The 27,427-nt window shown below is 45.7% G+C and overlaps 2 protein-coding genes across 2 annotated transcripts; one reads left to right on the top strand and one right to left on the bottom strand.

Moving 5' to 3' along the window:
* The first annotated feature begins 1,630 nt into the window (after positions 1-1,630).
* CA6 (carbonic anhydrase VI) lies at positions 1,631-12,073 on the top strand. The gene is made up of 9 exons (XM_009584882.1): positions 1,631-1,664; positions 3,772-3,954; positions 7,055-7,203; positions 7,601-7,696; positions 8,213-8,279; positions 8,858-9,015; positions 10,195-10,318; positions 10,817-10,915; positions 11,439-12,073. Exons 2-9 carry the CDS (start codon positions 3,933-3,935, stop codon positions 12,071-12,073), a joined length of 1,350 nt encoding a protein of 449 aa, XP_009583177.1. The 5' UTR covers positions 1,631-1,664; positions 3,772-3,932.
* Positions 12,074-14,168: 2,095 nt separating this feature from the next.
* Positions 14,169-24,301, bottom strand: LOC104081947 (solute carrier family 2, facilitated glucose transporter member 5-like). Its single transcript, XM_009584880.1, has 12 exons — positions 24,245-24,301; positions 22,553-22,651; positions 21,939-22,099; positions 21,309-21,433; positions 18,590-18,742; positions 18,381-18,506; positions 17,906-18,093; positions 17,385-17,495; positions 16,807-16,908; positions 16,324-16,399; positions 15,067-15,194; positions 14,169-14,402 (listed from the first exon to the last, which is right to left on the bottom strand). The coding sequence occupies exons 1-12, from the start codon at positions 24,299-24,301 to the stop codon at positions 14,169-14,171; spliced, it is 1,560 nt and encodes a 519-aa protein (XP_009583175.1).
* Positions 24,302-27,427: the final 3,126 nt, after the last annotated feature.

Raw genomic sequence — 27,427 nt, 5'->3', positions numbered from 1 at the left:
TACTTCTTTAGGGGAGAGAAGGAAAAATACACATTTGGTTAATCACTTCGATATTACAGCAGTTCCCAAAGATTAAAGGTGCACTGCACAAAACAGCAAACCAGAAAAGGCCTTTTAATGTTAACAATTCACTTGCAAAGAATAAGATTTTGAATAAAAAACCTGCTTCTGTTCTTCAGCACAGTCTAATCCTAGAAACCTGAGTTCACATGAAATCTGTAACTCACCTATGGCTCTTATTGTTGAATTGCTGTTATTATGTACCTTATTGCTGAAAATAATAATTGCAAACACTATTGCAAGTGACGTTGCAAACAGAAGTGCTGAGATTTCACTGATGTGAGCTTTCTTGCCAAATGTTTAATATTGCTGCCTGTCACCTAAAATCAACGACAAAGTTGTACTGCCTTTGGTGGAAGCTGTAGCTCTTCTCAGTATCAGGTGAAAATTCCATTCTTGGGGAGATTTCTTCTCCCCTTTTGTTATTAAACCATGGGTTTATGGGTTGGGAGGCATTGCTGGGCAGAAAGGGCTGTCGGTAGTGTGTCATTCTTGGAGGGAGGAGAAGGCTTTTCGAAGGGAATGACATTTGCCTAGTAACGGGATACAAAAAGGCAGGCAGAAGATCCATGGTCTGTTCCCTGGTCTGCCTGACTTTTTTACTGGACCTTGGGCAATTATTTGCTTGGGACATATTTTTAAGGAAATCAAGTGTCTGAAGATGTACAGAGCAGCTACTGAAGTCCACAAGAGCATTTAGACATCTGACACCTGCTAGTTTTTATTTGAATTCCCATATGTGTTTTAAAAAGCCTTCAGGGTTTCAGTATCTTGTATCGTGCCTGTATCTTTCAACAGTCTTAACTTTTTCAAAGCTCTGAATTTTCCAACAGTTGCAAATCTCTCACATTCAAAACTGGATTTTCAGTGACTAGGGAAGGTGTTGAAAGCCAAACGCTTTAAAATACTAGGCTTGTGGGTGTGGAGCGCCTTTAAATCTGGCCTCAGAAGTCAGATTTTTGGAAGAGCTTCGTGTCAACAATTTTGACTTCTAATAAGATTGTGAATGCTCAGCGCTTTTGAAAACCCATCCCTTAAATGCCTTTTGCCTTGGCTCCTTCCTCTGTGTAACAAGGGGATAGTTGGCCACCTCGGGACAGTGTTTTGAGATCTGTGTTAGGTATCTTTGCTTACAAAGCACTGTTTTACAGGTACTTGCAATGAAGCTTTTCTACCTGCTCATTGGGAATGAATGGACAGGAAAAGGGGCAGAGAGCGTGTAGCAGCCGGGGTCAGACCGTGACTCCGAGACCATCAGCTTTGGCCATCAGGGGCAAACCTGCTCCGTTTGTACAGGCAGCTTGGTTCAGAGGATCAATAAAGTGCCTCTAGTGTTTAAAGCTGACTGTCCAAATAAAATATCTCTGTGGCATTGTTTGCTGTTATTGTTTTGGATGGATAAGGAGAAGGGTGGGACGGGTGCTGGAAAGGCCAGACCTGGAATAAATTGGAATTTATGTTTCCTGAGGATTTTTAAAGAAATGCACTCCCCACCTTGCTTCCTACTGCAGATACAGCGAGAGACATGTGGATCACAGCTGTCTGGTTCCATGTGCTCCTGGTGCACCTGAGCTGCTCTCACCTACTGCACTGGACATACAAAGGTAATGGAAAATGAGGCTGTTTTGGGGTTGCTCCTGACTGCCAGCTTGCTAAAGACGCTCCCATCCTTTTTGTACTGCAGAAGCAACACTCAGCTTGACTCTCTTTCGATTAGTGAAAGATCTCCACGGAGCAGCTAATTTATTCCTCTTTATTGATGCCTGTGTGTCTTGAAAGCGATTCTCTTCAATGTCACCCCTTTTTACTCCTTTGTGTGGTTAGGACACATTGTCAGAGTTGGCAGACCAATGATGTTCAAACAATGGGGAAAATCTTTACAATGTGTTAGAATAAAAGCTGCCCTTTGGATGATCCTGGAAGGAAAGGCTCTAAATACTGCCTGCTCATTATTTTATTGTGATATCCCATGCGGTACAGATCACTAAGAAGTGCTTATTTATGTATTTATGTATTTTGTGAAATTTTATCTGATTTTCATTTGTTTCAGGGGGTTGTTTGCAGAGGTCATTGAAGTAAATGGTAGTCTTTTTATGATCTTCACTGGGCTGGGAATCAAGCTAAAACAAAGGATATTGTTGAATAGATACAATATTGCAATTAGGACACTAAGCTGTTTGCAGAAGCTCTCTCTGGATTTTCTTTAGGCCAGGCTGTCTGCATCTCCTAAGCCCCCATATTTAATCAATGTCAGGAAACAAATGCCTGCAAACTGACAGTGCTTAAATGAAATAAAAAGAAAAGAATTGGCAAATAGTAAGAAATCCCCAAGTGTGGCCATAATTAAAATAATTTGAAAATTAGGAAGATGATGAAGTAGCTTTGAACTATTTTCTTTTTAAAACAATCACCTCTCTTTCCAAACCATCTCTGCAGGATTTGAAGGCAGTGAGTTCAACAATCATATGATGATTATTCCTTAGCTCTAGCTCCGTTTCTCTCAGACAGGCATGACTGACATTGATCAATATATTGCAGTTCTGGGGTGAAGAAGAAAAGGTTTCCATACTGATTGTCAGACACAGCCATGACAGAGATGGTATTAAAATTTCTACTTATGCTTAAAGTCCTAAATATAGCACTATGGAGAGGGCAAATAGCCTTGAAGGGTTCAAGCATTTGTTAACAGTTTCAGCAGCACCCAGACCTCTGCAGAAAAGATTCAAATTAGGGTTAAGAGGCTTAGAGCCATTGGAAAAGGGATAGCATCCAGCATGCCAGCTCTCTTACACATTTGCTTCTCCCATAGGTGACCACAGGAGGTTTTTAGTATTAAATACTTGCAGAGATGATAAGCACGTGCAGGTGAAGCTCAGGCCTTTAGTTCTTAGTCCCATGTCAAAGGTTGGTGTCTAGTGACACTGAGCAGGAAAAGGAGCTGGTATTAACACTTAGCGTGACCTTTAGGGGCTATTAGGCCTGGGGGTTGAAGTGGCATCAGGAGCTCAGAGCAATCAACTGAATCCCGAAATCAGGATGCCCAGGTCCTATTCCACACCAGGATCTGTCTCACAAAAGCAATAAATCACTGTGTAATTATTTGTGGTGTGTAAAAAGGGGGTACCAGGAAGAGGCATAGCACTGCGCTCGGGAGAAGGGGTGGGCTTTGTTAATAAGAACACACCCAGGACATCAAAGCCACCCCAGACCACTGCTATCCCAGAAAACATTCAAAAGGTTCCATTTATTTAAACCATTTCACTCCTATTCTTCTTTTGTTAGTGCTCTCCCTAGTTAAAAATAGCAAATTTGCTGCCAGTTCCCAATCCTAAGTGGAGACTTCCCACCTATTGCCCTGGTCCTGTCCGCTCTCACATTGATTGAGAACCTGATTCCACACCTTTGGCAGTTGAGAAATCCCCATTTCTATATAAACACTGCTTCTCTTACAGTGGAGGTTCAGTCTCCAGCGATCAGTAAGCTATTACTGCAATGCAGGTTTCTTATTTTGCAGCACAGTTGTCCTGCAGACAGAATAATGTATATTTTCACTCTAGGGAAAGCAGAGCAACCTTTTATTGCTGTAGCTCCTGGTGTTATAACAACTAGATTGACATGCTCTGCTGGCAAATGAGGAGAGTTTTCTGACTCCTGAGCTAACAGCAGTTCTCACCCTGTCCTAATAACCTGGTTTGCTTCTCCTCCGCACAGAAGGAGAGCTGGATGAAGAGCACTGGGGAAAGCACTTTGCAGGCTGTGCTGGCAAGCACCAATCTCCAATTGACATCCAGAGGAAAAAAGTGAGGTACAACCCCCAGTTGCTGCAGCTGGAGCTGAGTGGTTACGATGGGCCTTTGCAAGGGGATTTCACAATGACCAACAACGGTCACTCTGGTAAGACTTCGGAGATCCTTCTCCTTACCTACCTAAAAAGAGGAGCGGGTCGAGAAGTCATTGCTGACAAAGGAGCAGCCTGAAACAGAAATCAGGGCATACAGCTCAAGGAGTTTATGCGGTCCTGCCACAGCTCTCTGGCAGAAGGAGCAGCTCTAAGGCACAAGGAAGCAAGTGCTGCCTGTCCCCTTCAGCCCCATTTTGCCCCCCGAGCCACGGTTTGGTACACGCATGGATCACTGCACATGCAGCATCCAGGGGCCTCCCGTGCGCTGTTTCCATGACAGCGGGTGATGCTGGCAGCCAACAGCGCAGGGAACAGGCCAGCAGCAGCAAAGCAAAGGCCTTACGTTTTTGAAATGCAAATGTCTTTAACGGTAGGTCTGTCCTGAAAACCCAACCCTTTTATCCGCACCTCTTTGTTAGCATCCTGCACTGATGAGTTCAGGTTTCTGTGCATCGTTCTGTGCAATCCCGCACTGCATTCAATGGGAGAAAGAACATACCTTCCTGCTGGGACAGCTGGTGGAAGAAATACCTGAACCTGACAGCTTTCTGCTTTTGAGCTATAAAGTAGGCTGTGGTGTATCCTCTGGAGGTTTCACCTGGGCAGTATAGCGTGCACTTATTACATAGTGTTTGGGGTATAAAGCAGACTTTATGAGTGCAGGTATATATTTTCCCAGCACACGGAGGATACAGGAACAGCTCCTGTGTGTTCAGCTCAGGACTCTGCCATAGCTAGAGCATTATCACAAACCTTTTGTGGCCAGCAAGTGACACTAGGTTGAAATGCGGTGGAATGAGCCAGCTTTGCTGTAGGGGTGGGAAGCTTTTTCTTCCCTGGCTGAGCAGATGTCCTGGGAGAATGTCAAGCTCATGACAGTGCAGGAACAGATTATTCGGTTTAGCTGATTGAAATGCTATTCACAGACAATGCCCCCTTTTTTTTTTTTTAACTCACCTTACTTTGCTTTGCCATCTCACTTCATTCCACTCTCCCACTTTTGCCATTTTCCCCAACCAAACAGGAAAGCTCTCTAGAAACACATATATAAACCAGAGAAATAAAAGGCAGTTATGGTTCTGCAAGATATTTTCTGTTAGACATTAAAAAGGGATAAAAGGCAGCTAGAGCATTATAGATTGACCTTTTCTTTCAGTGTACTAGAATACTGCAGGACTATAGTAGTGAATGGTATTTGGTGCATACTGACTCCTCTCTGCCTTCTGAAAATGCATCTTTTGCCCCTGTGCAATAATAAGAACTAGAAGTGATAGGAATAGAGAACCGTAGTTCAGTAGCAAGTTTGCATCTGAAGTTCGGTTAGATGTAGGTCACACAACACAGAGGAGAATCCCTCCCTTATAGTCAGAGGATTGGTATTTCAGGTCTCAGGAAGGGAAGCTGAAGCACAGCATGGGTTAAAAGCCTTGCCTTTGGCCACACAGTGTCAGGGCAAGGCTTATAATTTAGGAGGTCCTGGATTCCCCTGCTGCAGTCTGTAATTCATTGTCTAAATAATTCATCAGCTGGTACTGTTGGGAAAATGCTTTTGGACTACAGATGAGCAATGAGAGAATTTTCTAATAGCTGCAGTGGGGTGGGAATGAGTGGTTTGGGGAAGGTGTGTGGAACATAAAGCTGGTAGCTCTGTAATCCCGCACAACAGTCCTTTCTTCCTCTCTGTAACAGAGAGAGAGCAGTATGGAGTGAGAACAAGGAAATGAAGTGATGAGAGACATACTGCCTTCAAAGAAAGACTGTTGTGATTGTATTTCTAAAAACCATAATGAATAAGTACTCCTGTTTGTCACCCATAAGCTCACACATAAGCTCAACTTTCAGTTAGAAGCTCTCATGTCAGCATTGCTGCCCTGACTGCCTACAAATTAATTCCTGCAGATTTAGCTTTCAGATCTCTAACTGCACATGTGTATTTCCCTATTCTTTTGTTAACATCAAAACAATGATTTTCTGATACTGGGCATTTTAGAAAATGACTGTCCTTCTCCACAGCTCCTGTGAAGTCAGGCTAGGTTTTCCTACTGGCTTCAGTGAGATGGGACAGGGCAGCAATATCTCTCAAGGAAAATATTCCACTGGGCCACATCAGAAAACATTCAGCAGATCTAAAAGGGACAGGAGATGGATTTACCAGCAGGACTCTCCTTACAGGGTCTCAGGAACTGAAGACCCAAGTGTCTCACCTAAGAAACTATGCTTTCTCTCTAGTTGTATAATTACAAGGCTAAATCCCACCTGATAAAGCCCATTTGCAGTAGTGCAGTGTGTCTGCACAAGGAATTTGCACCTATCTACCACATCTGTGCAGACACACTCACACAGATAACCTCAGGTTAATGAAACCTTTTGTATTTGGCATTTAGACTTTAATTTTTAAACAGGATTGGTCCTCTAGTAGGTAGCGAGGACACGCACAGCTCTGGAAGATTAAAATGTCCAGATTAAAATCCATGCAGGGTGTGTACAACTTCCTCCAGTAGCAGATTTTTCTTAGGGCTGGGACCTCAAGTGTGGCCTTCATTAACTCATTAACTCAACCGCCTCAGGGGCCAGAAATGGGAAAATAGGCTGGCTGCCTGTGCTGTAATCTGTAAGGCAGTAATGGACAAGAGTCCAAATTGCAGAGCAGAAATGCCAGAGAAAGGCGCAGTTGCACTCAGTCACTTCGGTAATTTCTATCCCCCTTTTCTTCCTTGGAAATAAAGTAGTTAACAAATCTGTGCAGAGCCCTGCAAGATGTGATGTACTGTGCGCGAGATAAGCATTAAAGCACTTTTATTAGTGCCTAAGGAAAAACCCAGAGCTGCTCAGATGGAAAAAAAGTCTGCAGGCACAGCCAGTGCCCAGTCATCTTTGTGCCTGGTGTGGTCTGTGATGCACAAGCCTGAAGTCAGGAAAGATTTTAAGCACATCTAGCTTTAAGCTTCAGTGGTTTTCCTTGCATACTGAGTTAGTTCCCTGTGCCAGCTTATTTCAGAGAGGGTGTTCTTGGCAGAAAGCATAGGCAGTGCAAGCGCAGGTACGAGAATGGGCATGGCTGCACCCAGGGCTGTCTCCAATCCTGTTTTTCAGTTCAGATTGATTTGCCACCCACCATGCACATCTCCAGAGGGCTCCCAGGCCTCTACACAGCTGTACAGATGCATCTGCACTGGGGTGGCCTGGACCTGGAGACCAGCGGCTCTGAACACACCATAGACGGGATGAGATACTTCGCAGAGGTACTTGTGAAGGGAGCTGGAGGGAGGGTGCGTTGCAAGTCTGGCAGTTGGGAAGTTAGAAGCTGCAGCCCACAAAGCCTGTGGGAAGCAATGCGGAGGCAAGTGGGAGAAGAGGGGCTCCCGTAAGTGCAGGTGGTTGGTGCAATAGGAGGGCTGAGCCTGATGGTGCTGGCACAGAAGACTCTAAGAAAAGCCGTTGCAATAGCACTAATATCCTTCAAAGATGGAGCTGTTTGTCACAAACCTGTTAAACTAAAGGTGTATTTGGCTGTGCTGTGAGGCACAAGCAGCGGGAATTGGGATGGTGACTCTCCCTTCAGTCTGTATTGGGTCCTTTAAAGCACTGAGGAAGCCATTTATCACTTTTTGCTAAATGACCCTGTCTCTCTTCTGACAGCTGCACATTGTCCATTACAACTCAGCTGACTACTCAAGCTTTGAAGAAGCCAAAGACAAACCACATGGATTGGCTGTGCTTGCCTTCCTGTATGCGGTAGGTTTGAGGCCCAGGCTGCTGAGCAAGGCCAGTCTGTGATTACTGTTTAGACTATAATCGCAGTCTGAGCAGGTCCAGACACGAGCAGCCTGTACTAGGTTTGCACATCTATCCTAAGAGATGGTGTCTGCCGCCAGTTTGAGGCAGCTGTGCCGTAGCAACTTGGGAGCCCCAGAAAAATTTGCCCCATAAGAAGTACGGATGGATTATCAGGTGTGGCAGCTGGCTTTTCCCTGCTGTAGCTCAAGGCCTTGCTCTGATTTGCAAATGGGAATACTCGATTTTGTGTGGATTGAGAAGTGGTGAAAAAGGATCCTTGCAGTTCACTATTCTACCTGAGATCTATGTGTACGTACCTTATCATGCCTAGGATTGTCCGACCTAGCAAGAGATCTGCAATAGTATTTGTCTGTTTATCCCCCCAATTCATCAATTAGTCCCCCAAGCTGATTAGTAGTATAGAAGGACAGGCAGGTCACTAACCTTTTGTTCAAGTTTCTATCTTGGATTTAGGATGGGCACTTCGAGAATACCTACTACAGTGAATTCATTTCCAAACTGGCAAAAATCAGGTTTGCAGGTAAGACCTGGGAATGCCCTTCTCCATCCTTGATATTCTCAAAGCCTGTATGTATGTACTGGGTCCGGGGACAGACGTTTTGCTGCTGCATTGCTTGCAATTACGTGGCCAAGCATCCTCAGCCATGCACAACTTCACGCCATCCCTGCCCACACGTCTCAAAGAGCAGCCCACATAGCAGGGTGGTGTGGAAGATGCTCAAGGCAGCCATAAACATACTCCTGGTAGGTCTACGCAACACTGCAGCACCATCAAATACCAACCTGTGACGACCCTGCAGTCTGTACGCCCGGATAGCCGGTGCTCTGCTGCACTGATACTCTCTGCTTCCTGGGGGGACTAACAGCTACCGGCAGAGCAGCGAGGTGCAGTTGCCCACCACCTCCAGGACCCCAAGTATCTCTGAATGACAAACCGTAGATCCACCGAAAGGACCATTTACTTCCCTTCACCGTCATCCAGTTCTGCCAAAGATCTAAAATACCAGTGCTCTGGGCAAAGTGATTTGCCAGCCCCCCACTCACCTTTCTCTTTGTTCCCCATTAATTGTTAATATTGCCTCTCTGCTTCCTTTTGAGGTCAATCAACAAAGCTCCTTTCTCTGGATGTCCAAGCCATGCTGCCAGAAAACCTCTCGCACTTCTACAGGTACCAGGGCTCACTAACAACCCCACCTTGCTCCGAGAGTGTGATCTGGACCATCTTTCATTCTCCGATTGTCCTGTCACACACACAGGTAAGCGATAGCTGTTTCCCAGACAGAGCAGCTTCTCTTTCCTCCCTACTTCACCTTTCCACACACATTTCCTTTTCTGTCCTCCAGTGATTTTGGGAACAGCCCGACAGAGGAGCTAATCGGGCATTTCTCATATAGGGCTTTTGGGATAGACGACTAAGCAACTGGAATTACAGGTGACTGTAATGGCACAGTGATGCTACATCACAGCAAGGGTCAGTTTTCGTATAGGAGCAGTTTACCTGAGGTCTGGTGAGCATAACCAGATAACAAAGCTTTCTGCTCCGTTAACCATACTGAAGCATTATAAAAAGGAAGAGACCAGTCAGAATCAGCAAGGCAAAAACTACTGCAAAAGAGTTCAACAAACGCCCCAAAAACCTAAGAGCCATAGCATTAAAATAATTACAGACTAATTGGCACATTTTTAGGAAAGAATTTCGTTTTTTTTCTTGTCTACACTTACACTGTGCAGCTAGACTGGCTCATTTCAGGGGTGGCCTGCTGCGAGTTCCGGCTGCGAGACAGGAGAGGGTTTGTCCAGGCTCCAGCACAGGCATTACAGAGGAGCTTGTGGGGGGCACAGGGGCCCTGGGCAGTGACCCCACTTGTGCCAGCAGTTGAATACCGTCACATGGCAGGATCTCCTCCTCTTCTCTCTGTCTGCCTTGTCAGGACAAAGGCTTTAGCAGGGAAAAAGGGAACACAAATAAAATCAGCCTACTGCTGAGTCTTGCAGAATGGTTCATCATCTTTAATGAAAAAGAAGCATCAGAAACATTTTCTTCTAGGAGAAGAACAAGATAAAGTGGAGACTACACTAGTGGAGACTACACAGTGTGTTCTCATTTGAAAAAGAAATACTCTTTTTGGCAAGGGGAAGGCTAGTAGGCACTTGTGAGAAAGCAGTACGCCACAGAATAGCAGCAAAATCTCCAGCCATGCATACCATCAGGCAGGTGTTAAAAACTACCTTCAGGCAAAATATCTTTATCATGAATTAGCTGATTAAGGCCCTCATGTTCTGTTTCTTTCCCTTGCTAATACTCAGCAAGAGACCCTGTGGGTTCCTCTATAACAAATTGCTAGGTTTAATCCTGAGCTGCGGGATCTGCACCACACTTCAAGGTAAAACTGTTGTTCCCATTGCCCTCCGTAATAAGCCTGCATTGCTCACAGATCAGCCTCCTGGAGAACACCTTGCTGGACTGGCAAAACAAGACCCTGCGCAATGACTACCGGCATGCACAGCCCCTCAACGGGCGGGTGGTGGAGTCCTCTTTCAGAGCCAAACTCATCCAAGGTAAAGGGAGTCAGCAGGCAGGACTCGGGCTTTCCCCCAGGAGGGGCAAGAAACCTGTGTGGAAGGAGTTAAGCTGCAAATCACTTCAGCTAGGCATGGTGGAGATGACCAGGAGCAGCAGTGTCCCTGCACAGCAGGTAGAGATGGCCTACGTGCCTCTTTGCCCCCTGCCAACACATCTCGGTTCTAATGGTGCCGTGGTGGCTGTGGGTTGTGTGCCAGCCCCTTGTTTTGACTGCAGCGGTGTCACACGGATCTCCCAAGATAAGTGGGGCTATGCGGAATACCGGGTTCAGGTGTGTCTGCATCCGTAGGGGTGAGGTACACTAATCATTGTAGAAACAGCTCTGGCGCGGCTGATTAGCCAGGCACCGTATGGAGGCCAGACACTGCATTTTAAAACAAAGGTTTTCCCCAAACCTTCCACAAACTAGAAAGCAGAAATCTACCATATGCAGGTCCTGGCCTTCTGTAAATTCAGCTGTCTGATTGCTCTAGAACAATGCCATCCAGAAGAATTCAACCTCAGACTGGAACAAATCCAGATGCAGCTCCAAGACATGAAGAGAGAGTTGCTGAATGGAGTAAGCCACATAGGTAAGAAACACACATCTATTCTTGAGTCCAGCTTACCTTCCAAGGATGAAGACCCCATGTCCTGCTGTCCTTGATGGCCTAAATCATTAACAGGTTTGGTACTGATACGTGCAGGTAGAATTTTGTCCCATATCTAGGCCTGCTGATGGAAATTCTTCAACTACAGCATCATTAAAGCTAGCCCTCATCTAGCTACTTTCACAGCAGCTGCAGCTTTCTTCTGCAATATGTAAGCACATTTTTACGGTGAAGGATTTAAGCTCACAGTTCCCCTAGGATAAATAATCATCATCTCTATTTTACACAAGATAAGAAAAGAGGAAGAGAGGAAAAAAAGTGATTTTCCCAAACAGTTAGGTGAAGGAGCTAAGCTTTTCATCATTTCAAGTCCCTTCCCTGTTGGTATGATACATACCAGTAGCTGTGGCTCAAGACAGCTAAGATTGCCACAGCCCTGGCAGTTCCTATGGGGGTATTCTTCAGGAATTGGGGTGATCTATAAGCACAGCAGGAAATGTAACAGCTGGCTTTTTGGTTATTTCAGGTATTAAATCCAACACTTTTCCAGCTTTCTACTTCCCTGTGGAAAACATTGAGAGTTTTGTGAATGTTCATCCCCTCCACGACATGTCTCTCCAAGCCTTCACCTTATGTTTCTGGGCAAGAGCCCAGCGTGCTGGCAGTCAGACTGTTCTTTCCTACTCCACACAGGAGAGGGATAATGAGCTAGTGATGACCGTGGGCACAGATGTGGGATTGTGGATAGGAGGCCATTTCATCAGCTTCCCCCTGTACCACAAGGCACAAGACTGGCTGCACTACTGCATGGCATGGGCCTCCCAGACTGGAATGGCAAATTTGTGGTTCAATGGAGCAGCTGGTAAAGCAAAGAGTATCCAGAAGGGATACGTGAGCCAGGCTGGAGGGACGCTTGTCCTTGGGAAAGATAGAGACACTCTTCTGGGGACATTCTCCAATGGTTTTGCAGGGTGGATGACTCATGTGAACCTGTGGAGCCAAGTTCTCAGTCCTGCAGATGTTCGGGCACTTGCGCTGTGCAAACCAGGGCAACTGAAGGGAGATATCATAGCATGGGGAGAAACCTCCATGACGCTCTTGGGGGGGGTGGTTCTGGAGTCTGACACCAGCTGTCAGTGACCCCAACTTTTTTTTTTTTTTTTTTAAGGCAGCAGAAGAATCCAAACTGCTTGCTGGGGAAACAGAGGAAAACTTATCAATTATTTGCTTGTTGCTCTTTCTGCTTTGTATAGGCTCACTACACACCTGCTAGTGCTCCAGGTCATTTTTCCAAGTAGGTAGATGGGAGCAAAGCCTCCATCAGTGGGATAGAAGCAAAGAATAGAGCGGAACTTGGCACAGTCCAAGACCTTGTATTGTCACATCCCTCCCAGGAGTTTGACTTAGGTCCCCATACATAGACCTTCCCACATGCCAAAGAGCTGCTGTCTTTGGTCAAAGGAGCCACTTTCTCATGTGAAATCTCTCTCACATCCTTCACGCAGTCTCAGTTTCTCACGTGCATCTTCCCTGCACGTGTCCTTCCCGTTTTTCACCATGAAATCACCACCCCTTCCCCTGCAGACATATGGCATGGGAAAGGGTACATAAAGTCCTTGCAGGACAGAGTGTGGTCCTATATAATCATTGTGCTTTGATCAGTGGCATGTCTTCTTTTCTGTAAACAGATGTAGAGACTGAGCGTGGAAACAACTTCTTTTTCAACATGTATATACATCACAAGTTTGAGGACAGGTATAAAATTCATCTTCTAAGGTTAATCATGTGAAGGACTATCTCCAGCAACAACAAAATCCATGCCACGCTGTTCAACAATTCTGCTTTTTTCAAAACAGAGGGCAGCAGCCCCACATAACAATTAATTAAACTGAATTTCCCCATGTTAAATTATGCCATAATTAACCCCCAAACCCCTTAAACTAATAAATACTTCAAGAAATCCTCCATTTTTTCAGTGTGCACTTTACTTTCTTCTGAGAGTCAGCACTAGTCCTTCAGACTCAGAGCTTTTCCAAACCAATTCAGCCTCCAGGTGGAACTGTGCCCTTAGGGGACACAACCAGAAACCAGCAGAAGGACCAAGCTCTAAACCATTTGAAGACTTTTTCAAGTGGTTTCAAGTACCTGAGCGCTGAGTTATTTCAAAAACAAAATTTAAGCAACTCAATGTGAGAAGCTAAAGACAAGTTTGGACAGGTTCGCAAACACAGGCTCCGACCTGTAGCTCACTGCACGGGAATCAACCTGAATTTGACTCCTGCAACGCAGCAGGGAGGATCTCACCGAGTTCAAAACCTCGTATCTCTGGGGGACGCATGAGCTCCAACTGGCTCATGTGTATGGAGTGGGTATATGGGGGTTATTAAAGGATTAAGAGAGGGACTGTTGCTCTTTGGCAACTGAAGTGTAAACACTAGGGAGTGAAATGAGCTAAATAGCTCAAAAAGACTAGAGTGCCACTGGAACAAATGGGTATAAATTGGCTGTGTATAAGCATCAGCCAGAGGGATGACTCCTAACATCAAGAATAAGGCTTTGGAAGGACTCATCAGCAACAACTGAGGACAAGGTTTGATTTGAAAGACAGCTGTGTGAGCAGGATAGAGGTAAGATTATGGCGATATGCATTTTCAGTTTAGCGGTCCTTTGAAGGACACAAATTAAGGATAAGAGCTGACAGGATAAATGCCATTATCAGCCCATCTAAGAAAGTACCTCAGAACAACTGACACCCTCCACCCCAGAGCACCAAAGGCCTGGCATCACTCATGCTGGTCCCCTCAAATACATGAATGACAGTTCCTCAGAGCAATATAGTGCACTCCTCACGCACGACTGACCAAAACCCAGCCCAAGTGCTGGCTTCTGTCACCTGAGGCGCGTCAGTCAGGACATCAGGGACATACATCACCTTATGACATACGTTACTTGATCACAGGAACTGAGCTGGCTGAGGATGTTGCCCTTTCCCTGTGACAAATACATGAATGAGTTATTTGCCTCGGCAGTGGCTATGCCATGAAGCAGAACGGTCCTGCTAATTACTCACAACGAGAACACTCTCAAGACACAATGGCTTATTTGGAAACTCCTGCTGTGGGAAGTTTGCAGGAGGTCTGAATGAAGATCAGTATCAAACGCTGAATTCATGTATTTGTTCTCCCGCTGAACAGATCCTGAAAAATGTCTGGGCCAGGCCTAACACTGGGCTGGGTCAGAGCTCACTGCTGGAGATTTCTTTCTTCTCTGCCTGCCACCCTGGGACAGCGTGGAAATCCTCAAACTCTTCTTTGTCTTCCTGAATCTCCACCTTGTTCCTCTTGGCCATGATCCTGTTGATTTCCATGAAGGTTTTGTTCTTTGTCTCAGGAACAATAAAGAAGATGTAAACTATAGTGGCGAGGCAGATGGCACAGAAGATGAGGAAGCTGTAGGGCCCCAGTCCAGCCTAGGGCAACGAAAGACGACAGAGCAGGGATCAGAGGAATCCTCCAGTTGCGTACATTACAAGATTTGGACATGCTGAACCCTGCAATAGCTATAAAAACAAGCAGCCACAGCGATGTGTGTATTTTAAGTTGAACGACTACAAGTTAGGGGTGGTTCTAGATTCTGTCCTCTCATTCCACCACCATGGATTTATTGGAAACCACCATGGATTTACTGGAAAAGGAAGATGAGGGTCTTTTACGTAAATCAAACTAAACTCATCAGCTCCCTTTTGCACGGGCTAAAATCAGCAGCTGTAGCAATTTATGGGTCACTACTGCTGGGGATCAGTTTGAACCGCTGACCTAGAGACCAAAAGATAAAATTGGCTTACATGGAAGATGGGGAATTTGCAATCTTTTCCATGCTCCTGAATTCAGGATCAGACATTCACCTGGAAACATAACTGCTTTCTTTTAAAGCATGTGGAACAGACAGATGTGATAAAAAAGTGCTGATTAACATCAGTTTCTTGCCCTTAATATATAATCCTGCGTACAGGTACTGGGAACCAACTTGGGCATTTACGGCTCTCAGGATTAAAAAGGCGCTCTGTAAGAACACAGGGGTGAAGATACTTATTTTAAGCTGAAGTGTTGCCCTGTCGTGTGATCGCATCTTACCTCCATGTAGAGGAACACAAGCCCCACGGTGAAGTTGCACAGCCAGTGCACAGACCCACCCACCATGAACGCTGCAGGCCGGGATGACTGCAGGAACATCTCGGTGATCATCACAAAGGGAATTGGACCTGGAAGGTAGTTGCATATTTGGAAATCCCAAGGCAATTCCCCCACTCTGAATTCCTAGATTACACTGTTCATTTCAGTGGTGGGCAATGGTTTCTAAACTACTAGTGTTTAGAAACGGCCAATAAATCAAATAAGGGATTAAATTTAAAAAAAAAAAAAAAACAACAGGGCAACTAAATGACTTTCCTAAGCTCACACACAGCAATCAACCTCTTCTCTCCTATGGCTGCACCTTAGCCATGAACCCATCTCCTGCACAAATTGTAAAATACGGTTGATAAACACAAACTGTCTCTCCAGAGAACACCCTATGAGCAGCAACTAAGCAAGTGATTGCTTCTCAAATAAAGAAAAAGAGAGGAACACCCCAACGCGTGCAGGTGTTGGAAAAATGACTCATGGAACAACCCTCAGGCCCTCACTGCCGCCCTGTGGCAGCGTTAAGCAGAAACGGAGCATGTTCTCATTAACGGGGTCAGGCCACAGGTCCCGCTGGCCTGGAGGTCTGCCTCCAGCAACCCCCCTGCCCCCGGCGATTGAATCTGCCTGATGGCATAAATGGAAAAGGAAGGGTTGTATGTAATTCCATCTGCCAGTGAAACCTCTACAGGAGTCCCAAAACCGCATTGCTGCAGGCAGCAAGGGTCTGGCAGCGCTTTCCAAGCTAAACAGACAACTCTACCACGCTAAGAAGCTGAGTCAGGACAAAGCCTTTCCAATATCCACATCTATCTGCACATCTCCTTTCTGCAAAGCCATGTGCAGGGCCACGCGTATAATTTGAGTTGCTTCTCATTTGATTTGTTGCCTATAGATGCAAGCATGCAACATCTCTGCCCAGTTGGGAGGGCTCACTATCTCAGCATAGTTCTACTGGGGGAATCTCAGGCATAAGCACAATCGTGCCTTTGATTTCCTTCTTGAAAGCCAGATGCTCCCCTGCCTCACGGGCACGGCCAGCAAATCACTGGAACACAAGCCTAGCTGACAAGCAACAAGGTGCATGGCCACACAGAAGAAATTCCATCTCCTTGGATTAGCTCCACCAAGCTTTTGATTTGAAATTCAGCATAACACTTGGCTTTACCCAGCTTGTAGAGGAGACTGGACTGAACTCTGCATACTTACTGGCTCCAATAGCATGTCCGATGATGTAAACAATGACACACACTATGCTGAGGTAAGACATCCATGAGACAGTGGCCTGTGAAGAATTTTATCGCAGGTTAGATGTGGTTCCTATCTGAACATCACCAACACATTCAAGGCACTATTTGTAGTAAGATTTGAAGGCACTCTAAAGCCAGTGTCACCCTCCATTGCCAGATATGTCCATACTTAGCCATGAAAATCATAGCCTGGGTATGATCCTTGCTTCCAACAAAGAGATGTAACAGGTATTATGAACATGACATACTGGAAGTACTATTCAGACAAGCAGGATCATAACTTTTCCTGGGCTTACTTTAGGTAGATATACAAGTACAGAGACCTTTCATACAGTCCCCTCCCGCCCAGGGTGTAGAAGCAACTTCAAAATATACCGATGGCCTGTTCCCTGGGAGGTCCAGCAATGCACGGTAGGGTCACCGGAGCCATTCAACTACGCACCTGGAGATTGAGGGCCAAAGTTAACACTGCACAGGAGACACAGCACAATCCAAAGCCAGCAAGGAGAAGGATCCTCCTCCCCAGGGATTCCACAATGAAAACCTGAAAGAGGCAGAAGAGGGTGAGAGACCAGACACCTGGGGAACAGCACGTCTTATTCCAGAAAAATTTATTAAGGTAGTCTTGGTCTTTTAAGAAATTCAGTGAAATTTCCACTATCTACTGATGGATTGTGGGCACAAAGTCACCCAGGAACTGCAAAAAGCTGGATGTGTCAATAGGCAGGCCATTCTTCAGGCCAGTCCCAGTGAGAACTGCGTGGAAGCCTGCACGGTAACACTGGGCAGCAAGAGGAGGGCATATCAGCCTGGAGACCAGAGACTGAAAACTTCTGAGGCACGTCAGAAATCAGCATGATTAATCACTTTAACATAGCTGCCTTCAACCAAGGGACACTGCGGGGCATCTGTTGTGCAAAGCAGCTCACAGTATGTGTAAATAACATAACCTAAATTAAACCCTGACAGACAAGGGAGACAGGACAAGCTAGAACTCAAAAAGCCCCAATAGAAACTTACAGCAAGCAAAGTCATGACGACGTTGATGGCACCTATCGACACAGTGACGTATTGAACATTGTTGCTGTCCACACCTGCCGACTGGAAGATTCTGTCTGCGTAGTAGAAGACCTGCAGCAAAACCACAGCTAGTTTATATGTGGCCAAAGGCAGAACACAGGAACCCCATTTTGGCTGCTTTTACATCCTCGAACTGGTGCACAGAAGCCCAAGAACTGAATTCTTTCATTTCTGGAGACATTGGTGTTTGGATCCAGGCACAAGCACCTCACTCTAAAAATGTCCAAACTACCCTTAACAGGACAGCTTGACTCTGTACCTAGTACATGTGTGTACTGGATTTGGGACTGGCCATGGTCAACCCACCACAACGGGACGCAGAACCAGTGTCCCTGACAAAGGGGTACTCCTGTGTCCTAGGTTCTAGCTCCTGTGTCAGCACTGCCCCACATCATCCACTCTAAAGTCCCATCCCTTTATTACTCACCCCTCTGGCCTTTCCCACATGCCTTCCCACTCACCGCATTAACCCCAGAGAGCTGCTGGCCCATCATCATGACAACGATAGAGATGAGCTGCCATCGCAAGCCTCTGAAGGTGCACAGGCTGAGTACAGAGAAATGTCCTTCTTCCTTTTCTGACTGGTCTTCTTGGCGCATTTCTTCCACCTCATCATCCACATCATCACAGCCTCTCAGCTTCTGCAGAGCTAGTTGGGAGAGGAAAGTGAGTTATGGACCCCAGAGAAGAGGTCTATAGAGAGCTCTCCTGCTTCAAATCAAGTCAGAACAATACGGGCAGCAATGCTTCCAGGGTGGGAAGTCAGGGATTCACATATGCAGAGAAAGGAGCAGCGTTGCAGGAATTCCATCCACCAGCAACATGTCAATGAAGAATTTCACACTGGCTTGCTTCACTGTTGGTTGCTGTCAGTCGTGTCCCACAGTCAGATCTATCCCATTCCACCTCCCCTTTCATTAAAGGATGATGCTGTACCTTGTCGTGCTTGCTCTTCATTGCCCTTTTGTATCAGCAGATATCTGGGACTCTCAGGGAAAAAGGGCAATATAAGGAGCTGAATTAGTGATGGGATCCCAGTGAGCCCCAGCAGCACAGGCCAGCCTGCAACAAGTGAGGCAAGATGACAACTGTGAGAACTTTTTCCCCAATGGAACCCCCAGAAAAGTCCCGAGCCAGAGCTTTACCTTTGGCATTCCCAAGGACGCTATTGAGACCAAGGATCTGAGCTACAAGGATCCCAAGAGTGATAAAGAGCTGGGGTACTACCCCAATAGCACCTCTCAGATTTTTGGGGGACATTTCTCCAAGGAACATGGGAACCACATTGGAGGCCAGACCTAGTAGTTAAGAAAACAATGTTAGACATGCAGCTGATGTCAACACGCTCACCACCTTCAGTAAGATGCCTTTTTCCCCATGTGAGACCAAAGTGATCCCTGCTGGACCACAGGACATATGGAAACCTCACACTCAAACCCTTCTGCTAATGTCATCTTCTAGCCAGTGAATAAGCTGTGTATGTTTTCCTCGCTCTTCAGTGGAACATGGGACAAAAAACACATGGCATTGGTTCACTCAGTAGGTGGACAGGTACAAAATCCATCACTGCATCTGGTGCCCAGGAATCTAGCTTTTCTGGGAGCCATTAGAGAAAGAAGTTTGTCCCACTATCTCTCTGTTTATAAGTAACACCATCCCTTTGCCAAGGCTGTCAATATTACACTCACATATCTTAAAAAGACAGAAGTCATCTCTGTGGCTAAGCTGCAGAGGCATTCCCACGCTGGAGTTAATTCAAGGAGCCGGGATCGTTTCACCCATTTCAATTAAATACAGTAGGGAAGCAACCACGTGTGCACGATGGGCCTTGGGAGTGCAACCTGCCCACATTCTGGTGTTTTGCGGGTCTAGCTTATTAACTGCTCAGGAGCAAAGCGTTTTAGGAGTCCGAGAAGGCTAACAGTAGCCTGTCTTGCCTGCAGAGTGGCAGATGATTTGGGGGCTCTCAGTGTTCGTCTTCCAAAAAGTAGCTTTCTCCCAGCAGGGTCTGCCAAGTACTTCAACACAACACATGCAAAGAAAAATTGTGTGCTACTTCAGGTTTGGAAACAAACTCAAAGTGCAAGGGAGGAATTTCTACTTCCTCTAAATCAAGAAAAGAAATCAGTATCCAAACAAGCTGATGTGAGGGTGGAAAGATGTGACTTCTTGCTGGCTTTTAAAAATTCACTACTCCGTTAATTGCTCAGTAACGCTTTGCAGAGAGCTTTGCTGGTTTGAGATCTTACAGGTAGCATGTTGGAATAGGTATTTCTACTCTAATAGGACACTAAGGACACAGGTTATTTTGAGTAACACTGCATGGTGTAACCCAGAGAGCTGCCAGCTCCCATGCTCACGCTGTAAATCCTGGCATGCAAAACCCAAACTCCTGGAGTCAAATGACCACATGAGACTCTTATCTTACATTTCTAAAGTTCCTAGCCTTTCAGGAGCTTGGAGTTACAAAGATGATCAAGCTGTTATCCGAAAGCCAAAAGGCACGGAAACAAGTATGAAAGCAACTAGAAAACATTATAAAAGTAAACTCATGAGGTGTAGTGTTTTAAGTTCACACTATAACCAGCCTTTTAACTGCCCAGATTAAAACACACGAGCAGTGACTCCTGGACTACTGCATTCAAGTAGCAGTGGCTTTCTCACCGCGCAGACCTATGCCGATCAAGCCCTGTCAGAGGGGCCCGGCATACCACAGGGCTGTCAACAGTGCGACCAGCAGCGGAGCTGCCCTTCGGCGAGGATCCCACCAGAGCCTGGCGCAGGCACCAGCGTCCCTCCCCAGACACGACGTCCACAGTTCAAGTGAGATCAAGCTGTGAAGGGCAAGTCAGGACAGCCAGTCCAGATTCTTTTGTCAGTTATAAATAACCAGAAGGAGGGATCACACTTAACAGGTCCCTTAGTATTTATTCAGAGAACCAATGCTAGGAGCAGCTCCCAGGCTTAGGAGAGTCAAAAGCCAAACCAAAACCGTTGGACTAGACAAATTTCCTGCCTTAGCTCACCGATTGCAATTGCTGACTGGTACCGACCAAGTAGTTTTCCTCTGTCAGTTTGTTTTCTCATTTTATCTTTACAAGATATCCCAACTCACTCATAAACCATGGAGCATGTCAGTCCTGCCAACCCAAAGCCTAAATTGAGCCTAAATGCTGTTCGGACCCTTATCAACCTGGCTCCGCACACACTCAGTACAGTACTGCATGGGTACCCAGCCCTTCTGGGTCTCTCTTTGTTCCATATTACTGCAGCTCTAATACAGCCACTTACACACCCCCTTCTCCTTGGCTTCCCACTATCTTTGCAGTAAATCCAGTGGCTCTGAGCCCTTCACTCCCCCTTTTAACATTTCTTTTCTCCTGCAGGAAGAACAGTCAGTTCTAGGACTGGATTACTGGACCTGGCATTGTCTCCAATGACTTTAACTTAGAGGGATTATTCTGTTTCTTATTATGTTAAAAAGAAAAAAAAAAAAAAAAGCAAAAAAAAAGCTAGGCTATCTGCTTTAAGATGTCTGGGAAAACAGATTATCATCATCAGGTTTCCTGGCTGTTGGGGCTCCCATACCTAGCAGATGCTTAGTACAAAGGATAGCTGCATCTACAGACCCACATCTCCTCTGTACGTCTTAAATTCCAGTCTCACTGCCATTGTTTACTAGAGCTCTTTAGTACTTCTGCAACATGCAGATGACAACTGTGATTCAAGCAAGTACAGCAAGGTTACGCAGATGTGTGGCTAAAATATGCTACCTGTGAAACCATCTGTTGTGAGAATAAAAAACCTTTACATAGCCAAGAACATATTTATTGCTCGCCCTTTACCATCCACCCTCTCACTTACCAGCATATATTCCCATGATAACACGTGAAAGGATGATTACTTCAAAGGTTTTTGCTACCTCTGAGGTTCCCATAAGGATTGCAGCAGCAATGGAGAAGAGGTTATTTATCAGCAAAGTGCCCTTTCTGCAAAGTAATAAAGAAGGAAACAGGTTCAGTTTATTTTTTCTAAGGCCCCAAGAGCAGATAGATCCCCTCTGTGTTATACTGTCCAAAACTCAAATGAATCATCAACCCAAAGACTAATCAAAGAGCAAGTGGCGACTGTCCCATTTGTCCTGCAAGGAATGAAGGCTTCAAGAACTGAAGTTTCTCAGGAAACGTGAGCAGCAGAAGCTGCGGTTGATCTCAGATCCCAGCCCAGGACTTTCATCGTTGCTCTCTACCTGGCTCGGTGCCCAGCATACAGCCTGGCCTTGACCGTACTGAAACCATATAAATTCTTCTACATGTGGGAAACAACACGTATTGCTGAGTCCAGCAACTAATCCCGGGCCCATCTGCCTTACAATCGAGATGCGTGTGACACAGTCATGCTGCGGGCTTGGCAAGCTGGAGTGACCGGTAAGGCAAGTCTTATCTGAACCCAGCAAACTGTTGGTGAAGGATGTTAAACACCACTGTCACGTACCGGCCACAATTGTTGACCAGAGGCCACACCATGAGGGACCCAAAAAAGCCACCCAGAGGGTACATGGACACAGTAAGAGACCAGAGCAGCGTCTGGAAACCACTGTCCATCGGCACTCCACTCCTGTTGAAGTAGGTTTGGTTGTAGAAGTCTTGCATGTACTGGAATGAAATACAGAGCACGTTTAGCACAGTAAGTAAAATTTTCATGCTGTAAAAGCTAGTTAACAACAAATGCCATAAAGCTTTACACAAATGTCTTGATAAAAAACAGAATGGCTGAGTTGGGAAATGAACACAAGAGAGGGATGGAAAAGCCTGGGCTAGATAACTGTTACTACAAGTTATCCTGCCGCATGGGATTTGCCTGGTTTCCAGAAGGGAAGGCATTTCTCATGCCCCATCTCTCCTAGGCACAAAGTCCAAACAGCAGTGTTACACGCCTTAACAGCCCCCCTTCCCTGGGGAACCACTTCTCCCCAGGTACCCGGTGACTCAAGCACCGAGAAGTACGAGCATCTGCCCACAAGCACCCAGAATCTGCCGTTAGGCTCCTGCCTTGTCCGGTGTGTAAACCTGCTCCTAGGTCGTGGTCCGCTCCACAGTCCGACCTACCGGGGCTGGAGAATTGATCACAGACACATTGTAGCCGTACTGGAAAGAAGATCCAAATGCAGATATCAGTGCTACCAGCGCCAGCAGAAGCGTCATTTTCTGCAGAGGGGAAAGAAAACAGACAAACACTACCTTAGAAGCAGGTTTGGCTTTTAGGCATAAATGGCATTCAGTAAAAATAAAGAAATACCCCAAGACTTGCCTTCTGTGTTTTTCACTTCATGTTACTGTATAAAGAGAGCGCAATGGGTTGTTTTCATTATAACTCATTTTGTTCTGCTTGATTTGCACATAGTCATTACAGTAATTCATTCTACTCTTTCCTGGTATTGATGGATCATTTGGATGATGAATAATTTTTAAGTTACCATTCTTAAAATACCACCCCGCAGGGAAAAAAGCTGTATGCAGCTAATTGGTTAGTGAAATAACACAGGATAGTGGCACAGGAAAGCTTTAGAAAGAAGAGATTTTGCATGAAGTGGCAAAATCCCTTTCCTGTTCATTTGTTCGGCATTCACATGCTGGCTTGTTCTGCCTCCCACATTTCGGGATCAAGCTGTTTATGGATCTAATCCGATTGCCATCAAAGCCAATTAGACCTTATCCACGTAGCTCAGTGAGGGCTTGGTCGTGGGCTTTAAGAGCGGCACTTCGCAGTTAAGCAGAAGGGTGGAATTGCCATCTGGAGTAGGATCAAACACCAACCACGTTTGTGGGTACACAGTCCTCGGTTACAAGCAACTCGCTTTTCACAACAATTTAGTTGCTATTCAGTCCTCAGGCTGGCCCTGCTGCGTTGACTGAACTCTTTTGGGGTGGGGTTTTTTTTTTATAGCTCATTAATATATCTCATTGCTTCTACATCAATAAAGTAATTTTTCATTCAGACGCATATAATTTTCTATCACCATCATTAGCCTTAATGTCTGCAAGGATTTGTGTCCCAACACTCAGCTCGGGTCCCACATGAAGGATCTGTCATTTCCCTAATTGAGCGTTTATCCAACTAGCTGCTGGTACTCCTTATGTTCCTTATATTCCTCAGAAGCTCTAGCAGCTCACCTCCAGAGATCTGCAGAGTTTAAGGCACTGCAGGAGATCAAAATTCAAGTCGATCTCAGAATAAGGATCAGGAGGAAGCTGAGGTTTCCAGCTACGTTTTCTAGGAGTAGACTGTTGACATTCTTGCATTGGCGATGAAAAGCAGGCTGCCTTGCTCTCGTTAAACAAATCCCCGGAGCTCAGAAGAGCCACTGGTGTTAATTATTCACATTCAGCACTTTTAGGAAAACCTCTGGCATACACGAGCATTGCATTGTGCAAGATTCCACAAAAATGCTGCTCTGAAAGGCAGCCCCCATCCAGAAGCATCTGCAGCCTAAAACTGATTAGGAAGTAGGAAAGAAAACTCGCACACAGAAGGGGAAAGTCACACAGAGTTACACGGTAGGTCAGCCGCAGACAGAAAGAAAATCATGAGATTCAGTGCAACACTACGCTGCAGACAGACGTAAGCTGGGTTCAAGAACATACACATCTCTGCTCTTCCCTGCGAGACCAGTTGTGGATACGTTAGCCCAAAAGATCTTGGTCATCTCCTTCTTCTACAAGTACCTGCAGATCTCAAATGGCTTGCTCTGTATCTCTGCGGGAGGCTCACGTTGGAAGTATAGAGTCCGGCATACTTACCCCCTTTGAACCTTCATCGTAGTCAGAGCTCTCCTGCTTCTCTCCTTTCAACTTCATTTTGGTTGTTTGAATCCCAGATGCCGAGGACAGGCTTTTATAGCCAAAACAGACAATGCAGGGGAGGGAAACGCCCTCCGCAGAAAATCCCCCTCTGTGACTTTTCAGAAAACCTCCAATGCACGACACGCTCTATCAGCTCTATCTATTGCTGTTGTCTGACCATTCCCTTGCTCTGCGTGACTCCCTCGTGTCTTCTCTTCCTTTTCCTTGTTCGAGTCTGTCGCCGCTAGGTCAGATGTTCTTTTGCCAGATCCTGACTCAAAACAGAGGTGCTGCCTAGCTACGGGGGAAACGGGCTCATCTCTCCAACTGGAAAGGGGCAGACATCGCAAAAGCTGCTAAATGAGCTGTTCTTCCCCAGCTATATATACATGGGCAATATATAGCAATAGAGCTGCTGCTCCTTCACGCTGCATAGGCGGCTGTGGACGGCACAGCTGGAGAGGCCGGCAACTGCTGCATTCCAGGGAAAATGGGGCATTCTGTGGGAGCAGCCTTGGCAACAGAGAGGGTGTTCCCATGGGCTACAGCCCTACCACCGAACTGTATTAACCCTCCTGCAGCCACAAGCTGCGTGTCTGCCCTTGGGCCAAAATACTGCTCATTGTCCTACCTTGCACGGACTGACTTGCTCAGGGCGCTTTTGCAGTTCGCAGAGAACAGGTTCATCCTCTCAGATTTGTGTTTTTGACAGCGCACAGAACACACTGTTTTTCCACCAAAGCACGTTAGTTCCTTTCCCTCTACATGCAAGGTACACCACGTGTTGCTGGCTCAGTATTAACCTCCTACACTATGAGACTACTTTGAACTGTCCAGGACTTGGTTAATAGTCGACTACAATTTCTAGAGTTTATCAGAGAAATGCAAAGTTCACAGATACCTCCAACAGCTGGACAAACTGGAACCAAACCATGTTGTTATTGGTCTGTCTATCTTTAACAGCCAGCTTAAAAAAACGTTTCCTCTTGAGCAACAGGAGTTGTTCATGTGTCTTGCATGCATTCTTGGACTGGTTGCAGCCTCCCTTCCCCCAGGTGAAAGCATCCTGCTCTAAAAACAGGAAGGGGAACAGAGCCCTGTTGCTTTCAGGGTAGTGGAACTTAGTGCCTAGACTTCTCGTCATTTGTCTTTTATTGCATTTTTTTTTTTAAGTTAACATCCTCAAGGATGTTGTTTGCTAGGACACCTTGACAGTGGATCACACCTCAAGTAGTTCTTCCAGGAACTACTCACGTGGTGTCTTAACTGAAGAGAGAGGCAAACCAGAATATTCATTGCACCCATAACTCATCTTTCTCTACCTTTCTCTGCAACCCCATTAAGAGAAGTAGCTAGCAGGCATTAACCAAGACACTCTGAGCTAGCTCAGCTTTTCCCATGCTGCCTTCAAACATTGCTCGAAGCACCCCAAAAGAAATAGGCCAGGTCACAGCTCACTCAGCAACTAGTTTAGTTCTCACTTTTGCAGATTTGGGGCCAGAAGAGGGGAAATGGAAAGTGAGCCATTCTGCCCCAGGGGTGGGGAAGTTGCAAGGAGGACAAACTTTCATTAAATTCCTGTTCTTTAAAGACAGCTTCTGGGAGCTCTTGGCAGAATGACAGCCACTTTCATGCTCAGTAATTTTAAGAAAGGAGAATTCTCTATCATGGTTTTTAAACTCCTTCCCTGAACTTGAAGAAATAATCTTGACACAGAGAAATCAAACAGGACATGTATGTTTGCCATCAGAAATCCTTCACCAGAGTAAATATTTGCTTATGGCAGCAGAACACTTTGAATATTTGCCAATCCCAGCAAGAATCTGGTAACAACATCCATAAGGTAGTAATTGGTACGGGGATGGTCTTGGAAGCGTTCGATGAAGGGAGACAGGATGGTGAATGAACTTCTCCTTGGACTTTCAGAGCAACTGCAGGGGTATAACTTCTTCAGCAGCTGAGATCCTGTTGGACTTGGGCAAAGAACAGAGCCAATAAGTAAAGAAAGCAAACTTCACAGGCATTTTACAAGCACATTTTCAACTTCTGCTACAGCACATACTAAGCTTCTTACACCTGCTCTTCACCCCAGAGTGCATTTGCCTGAAGACATAAACCCAGCTCTGTATCTTCTCTCCTCTGAACTTGTCCACCACATGGTAAGTGTTCCCATGCATGTGTGAAGGAAAGCATGTACACTCAGCCCAATTGCTGTGCTCAAAGCTGGATCCTATGAAACCCTGCTATCTTTGGCAAAAATAATTAAGAGGGGACGCTTAGTTTCCAGGAGAATAAATCTGCTGGAGAACATTAGCAGTGAGCTATAGAAAAGTGATGGTTAGATTAGGAGCTGGCGGTCAGCCACGCTGCAGTATACTGATTGCAATGCTTGCGTTAAGGAGAGTTATTAGGAGAGATCCCACAGTATATGTCCAGAAGAGTGACATTAGCAGCCTTTTCACCTGCATTTTGGGAAGGAATTGCACATTCAGTCAAGGCTAATTCAATATCATTTGCAGTCCTGAGCTACAGCTGCGGCCTCAAGGTGAAACAATAATTTAAGTAACAAATGGTTTGCCCGCAAATAAGTCATATACAGATACTACTTTATCAGCTGCATAAATGGCTTCCAGCCAATTAAGAAAAAGGTAGATACAGCAGTCTGATCCCCTAGCAATAGGAAAGGGGATTGCTGGATAAATAAGCACACTCTACAGGTGAACAGTAGCAGACACGAGGCTCTGGGACTAAGAAGTAAACGAGACCCTATTTTCACCGCAGAAAGGCAATGCCAGGTTGCTACCTGCCAACCTTCTTCCTTTTCCATTGCTGCCCTCGAAGACCATCTCAGAAGAGCCTCAGCCACACAGACGCATCCCCAAAATAAAAAACAAAGGAGCAGACAGATCTGTAAACTTACCATATCACCATCTGGTAAGTTGGTCTGGGAACTGCCTAGTCCTTTGTCTATTGGCAGGGTTGTGTGACCCAGAAGATGTTTCAGAAAGTGTTGGAATGCTTGGATATTAAATCTCCATCTGCACTTTGTTCAGCAGAAGCACCGGACTGTCAAAATACCCACACTGCCCTCTTGGACCTTAGTGGGTTCATTTTTCTATCCAGGACAGAAATACTGACTGT

Source organism: Fulmarus glacialis, unplaced genomic scaffold (genome assembly GCF_000690835.1).
Source record: "Fulmarus glacialis isolate BGI_N327 unplaced genomic scaffold, ASM69083v1 scaffold3119, whole genome shotgun sequence".
NCBI lineage: Eukaryota > Metazoa > Chordata > Aves > Procellariiformes > Procellariidae > Fulmarus > Fulmarus glacialis.
The sequence above is the reverse complement of the archived record's forward strand: the minus strand, read 5'-3'. Positions and strand labels throughout refer to the sequence as shown.

Excerpts from the sequence above, each read along its gene's own strand:
- LOC104081947 (XM_009584880.1), bottom strand. The coding sequence starts at position 24,301 with ATGAAGTTGAAAGGAGAGAAGCAGGAGAGCTCTGACTACGATGAAGGT. Across the intron at positions 18,507-18,589 it reads CGTCCTTGGGAATGCCAAAG|GCTGGCCTGTGCTGCTGGGG; the intron begins GTAAAGCTCTGG and ends CACTTGTTGCAG. Across the intron at positions 16,400-16,806 it reads CTTTGGCCCTCAATCTCCAG|GCCACTGTCTCATGGATGTC; the intron begins GTGCGTAGTTGA and ends AATTCTTCACAG.
- CA6 (XM_009584882.1), top strand. The coding sequence starts at position 3,933 with ATGACCAACAACGGTCACTCTG. Across the intron at positions 9,016-10,194 it reads TTGTCCTGTCACACACACAG|ATCAGCCTCCTGGAGAACAC; the intron begins GTAAGCGATAGC and ends CATTGCTCACAG. Across the intron at positions 10,319-10,816 it reads CAGAGCCAAACTCATCCAAG|AACAATGCCATCCAGAAGAA; the intron begins GTAAAGGGAGTC and ends TGATTGCTCTAG.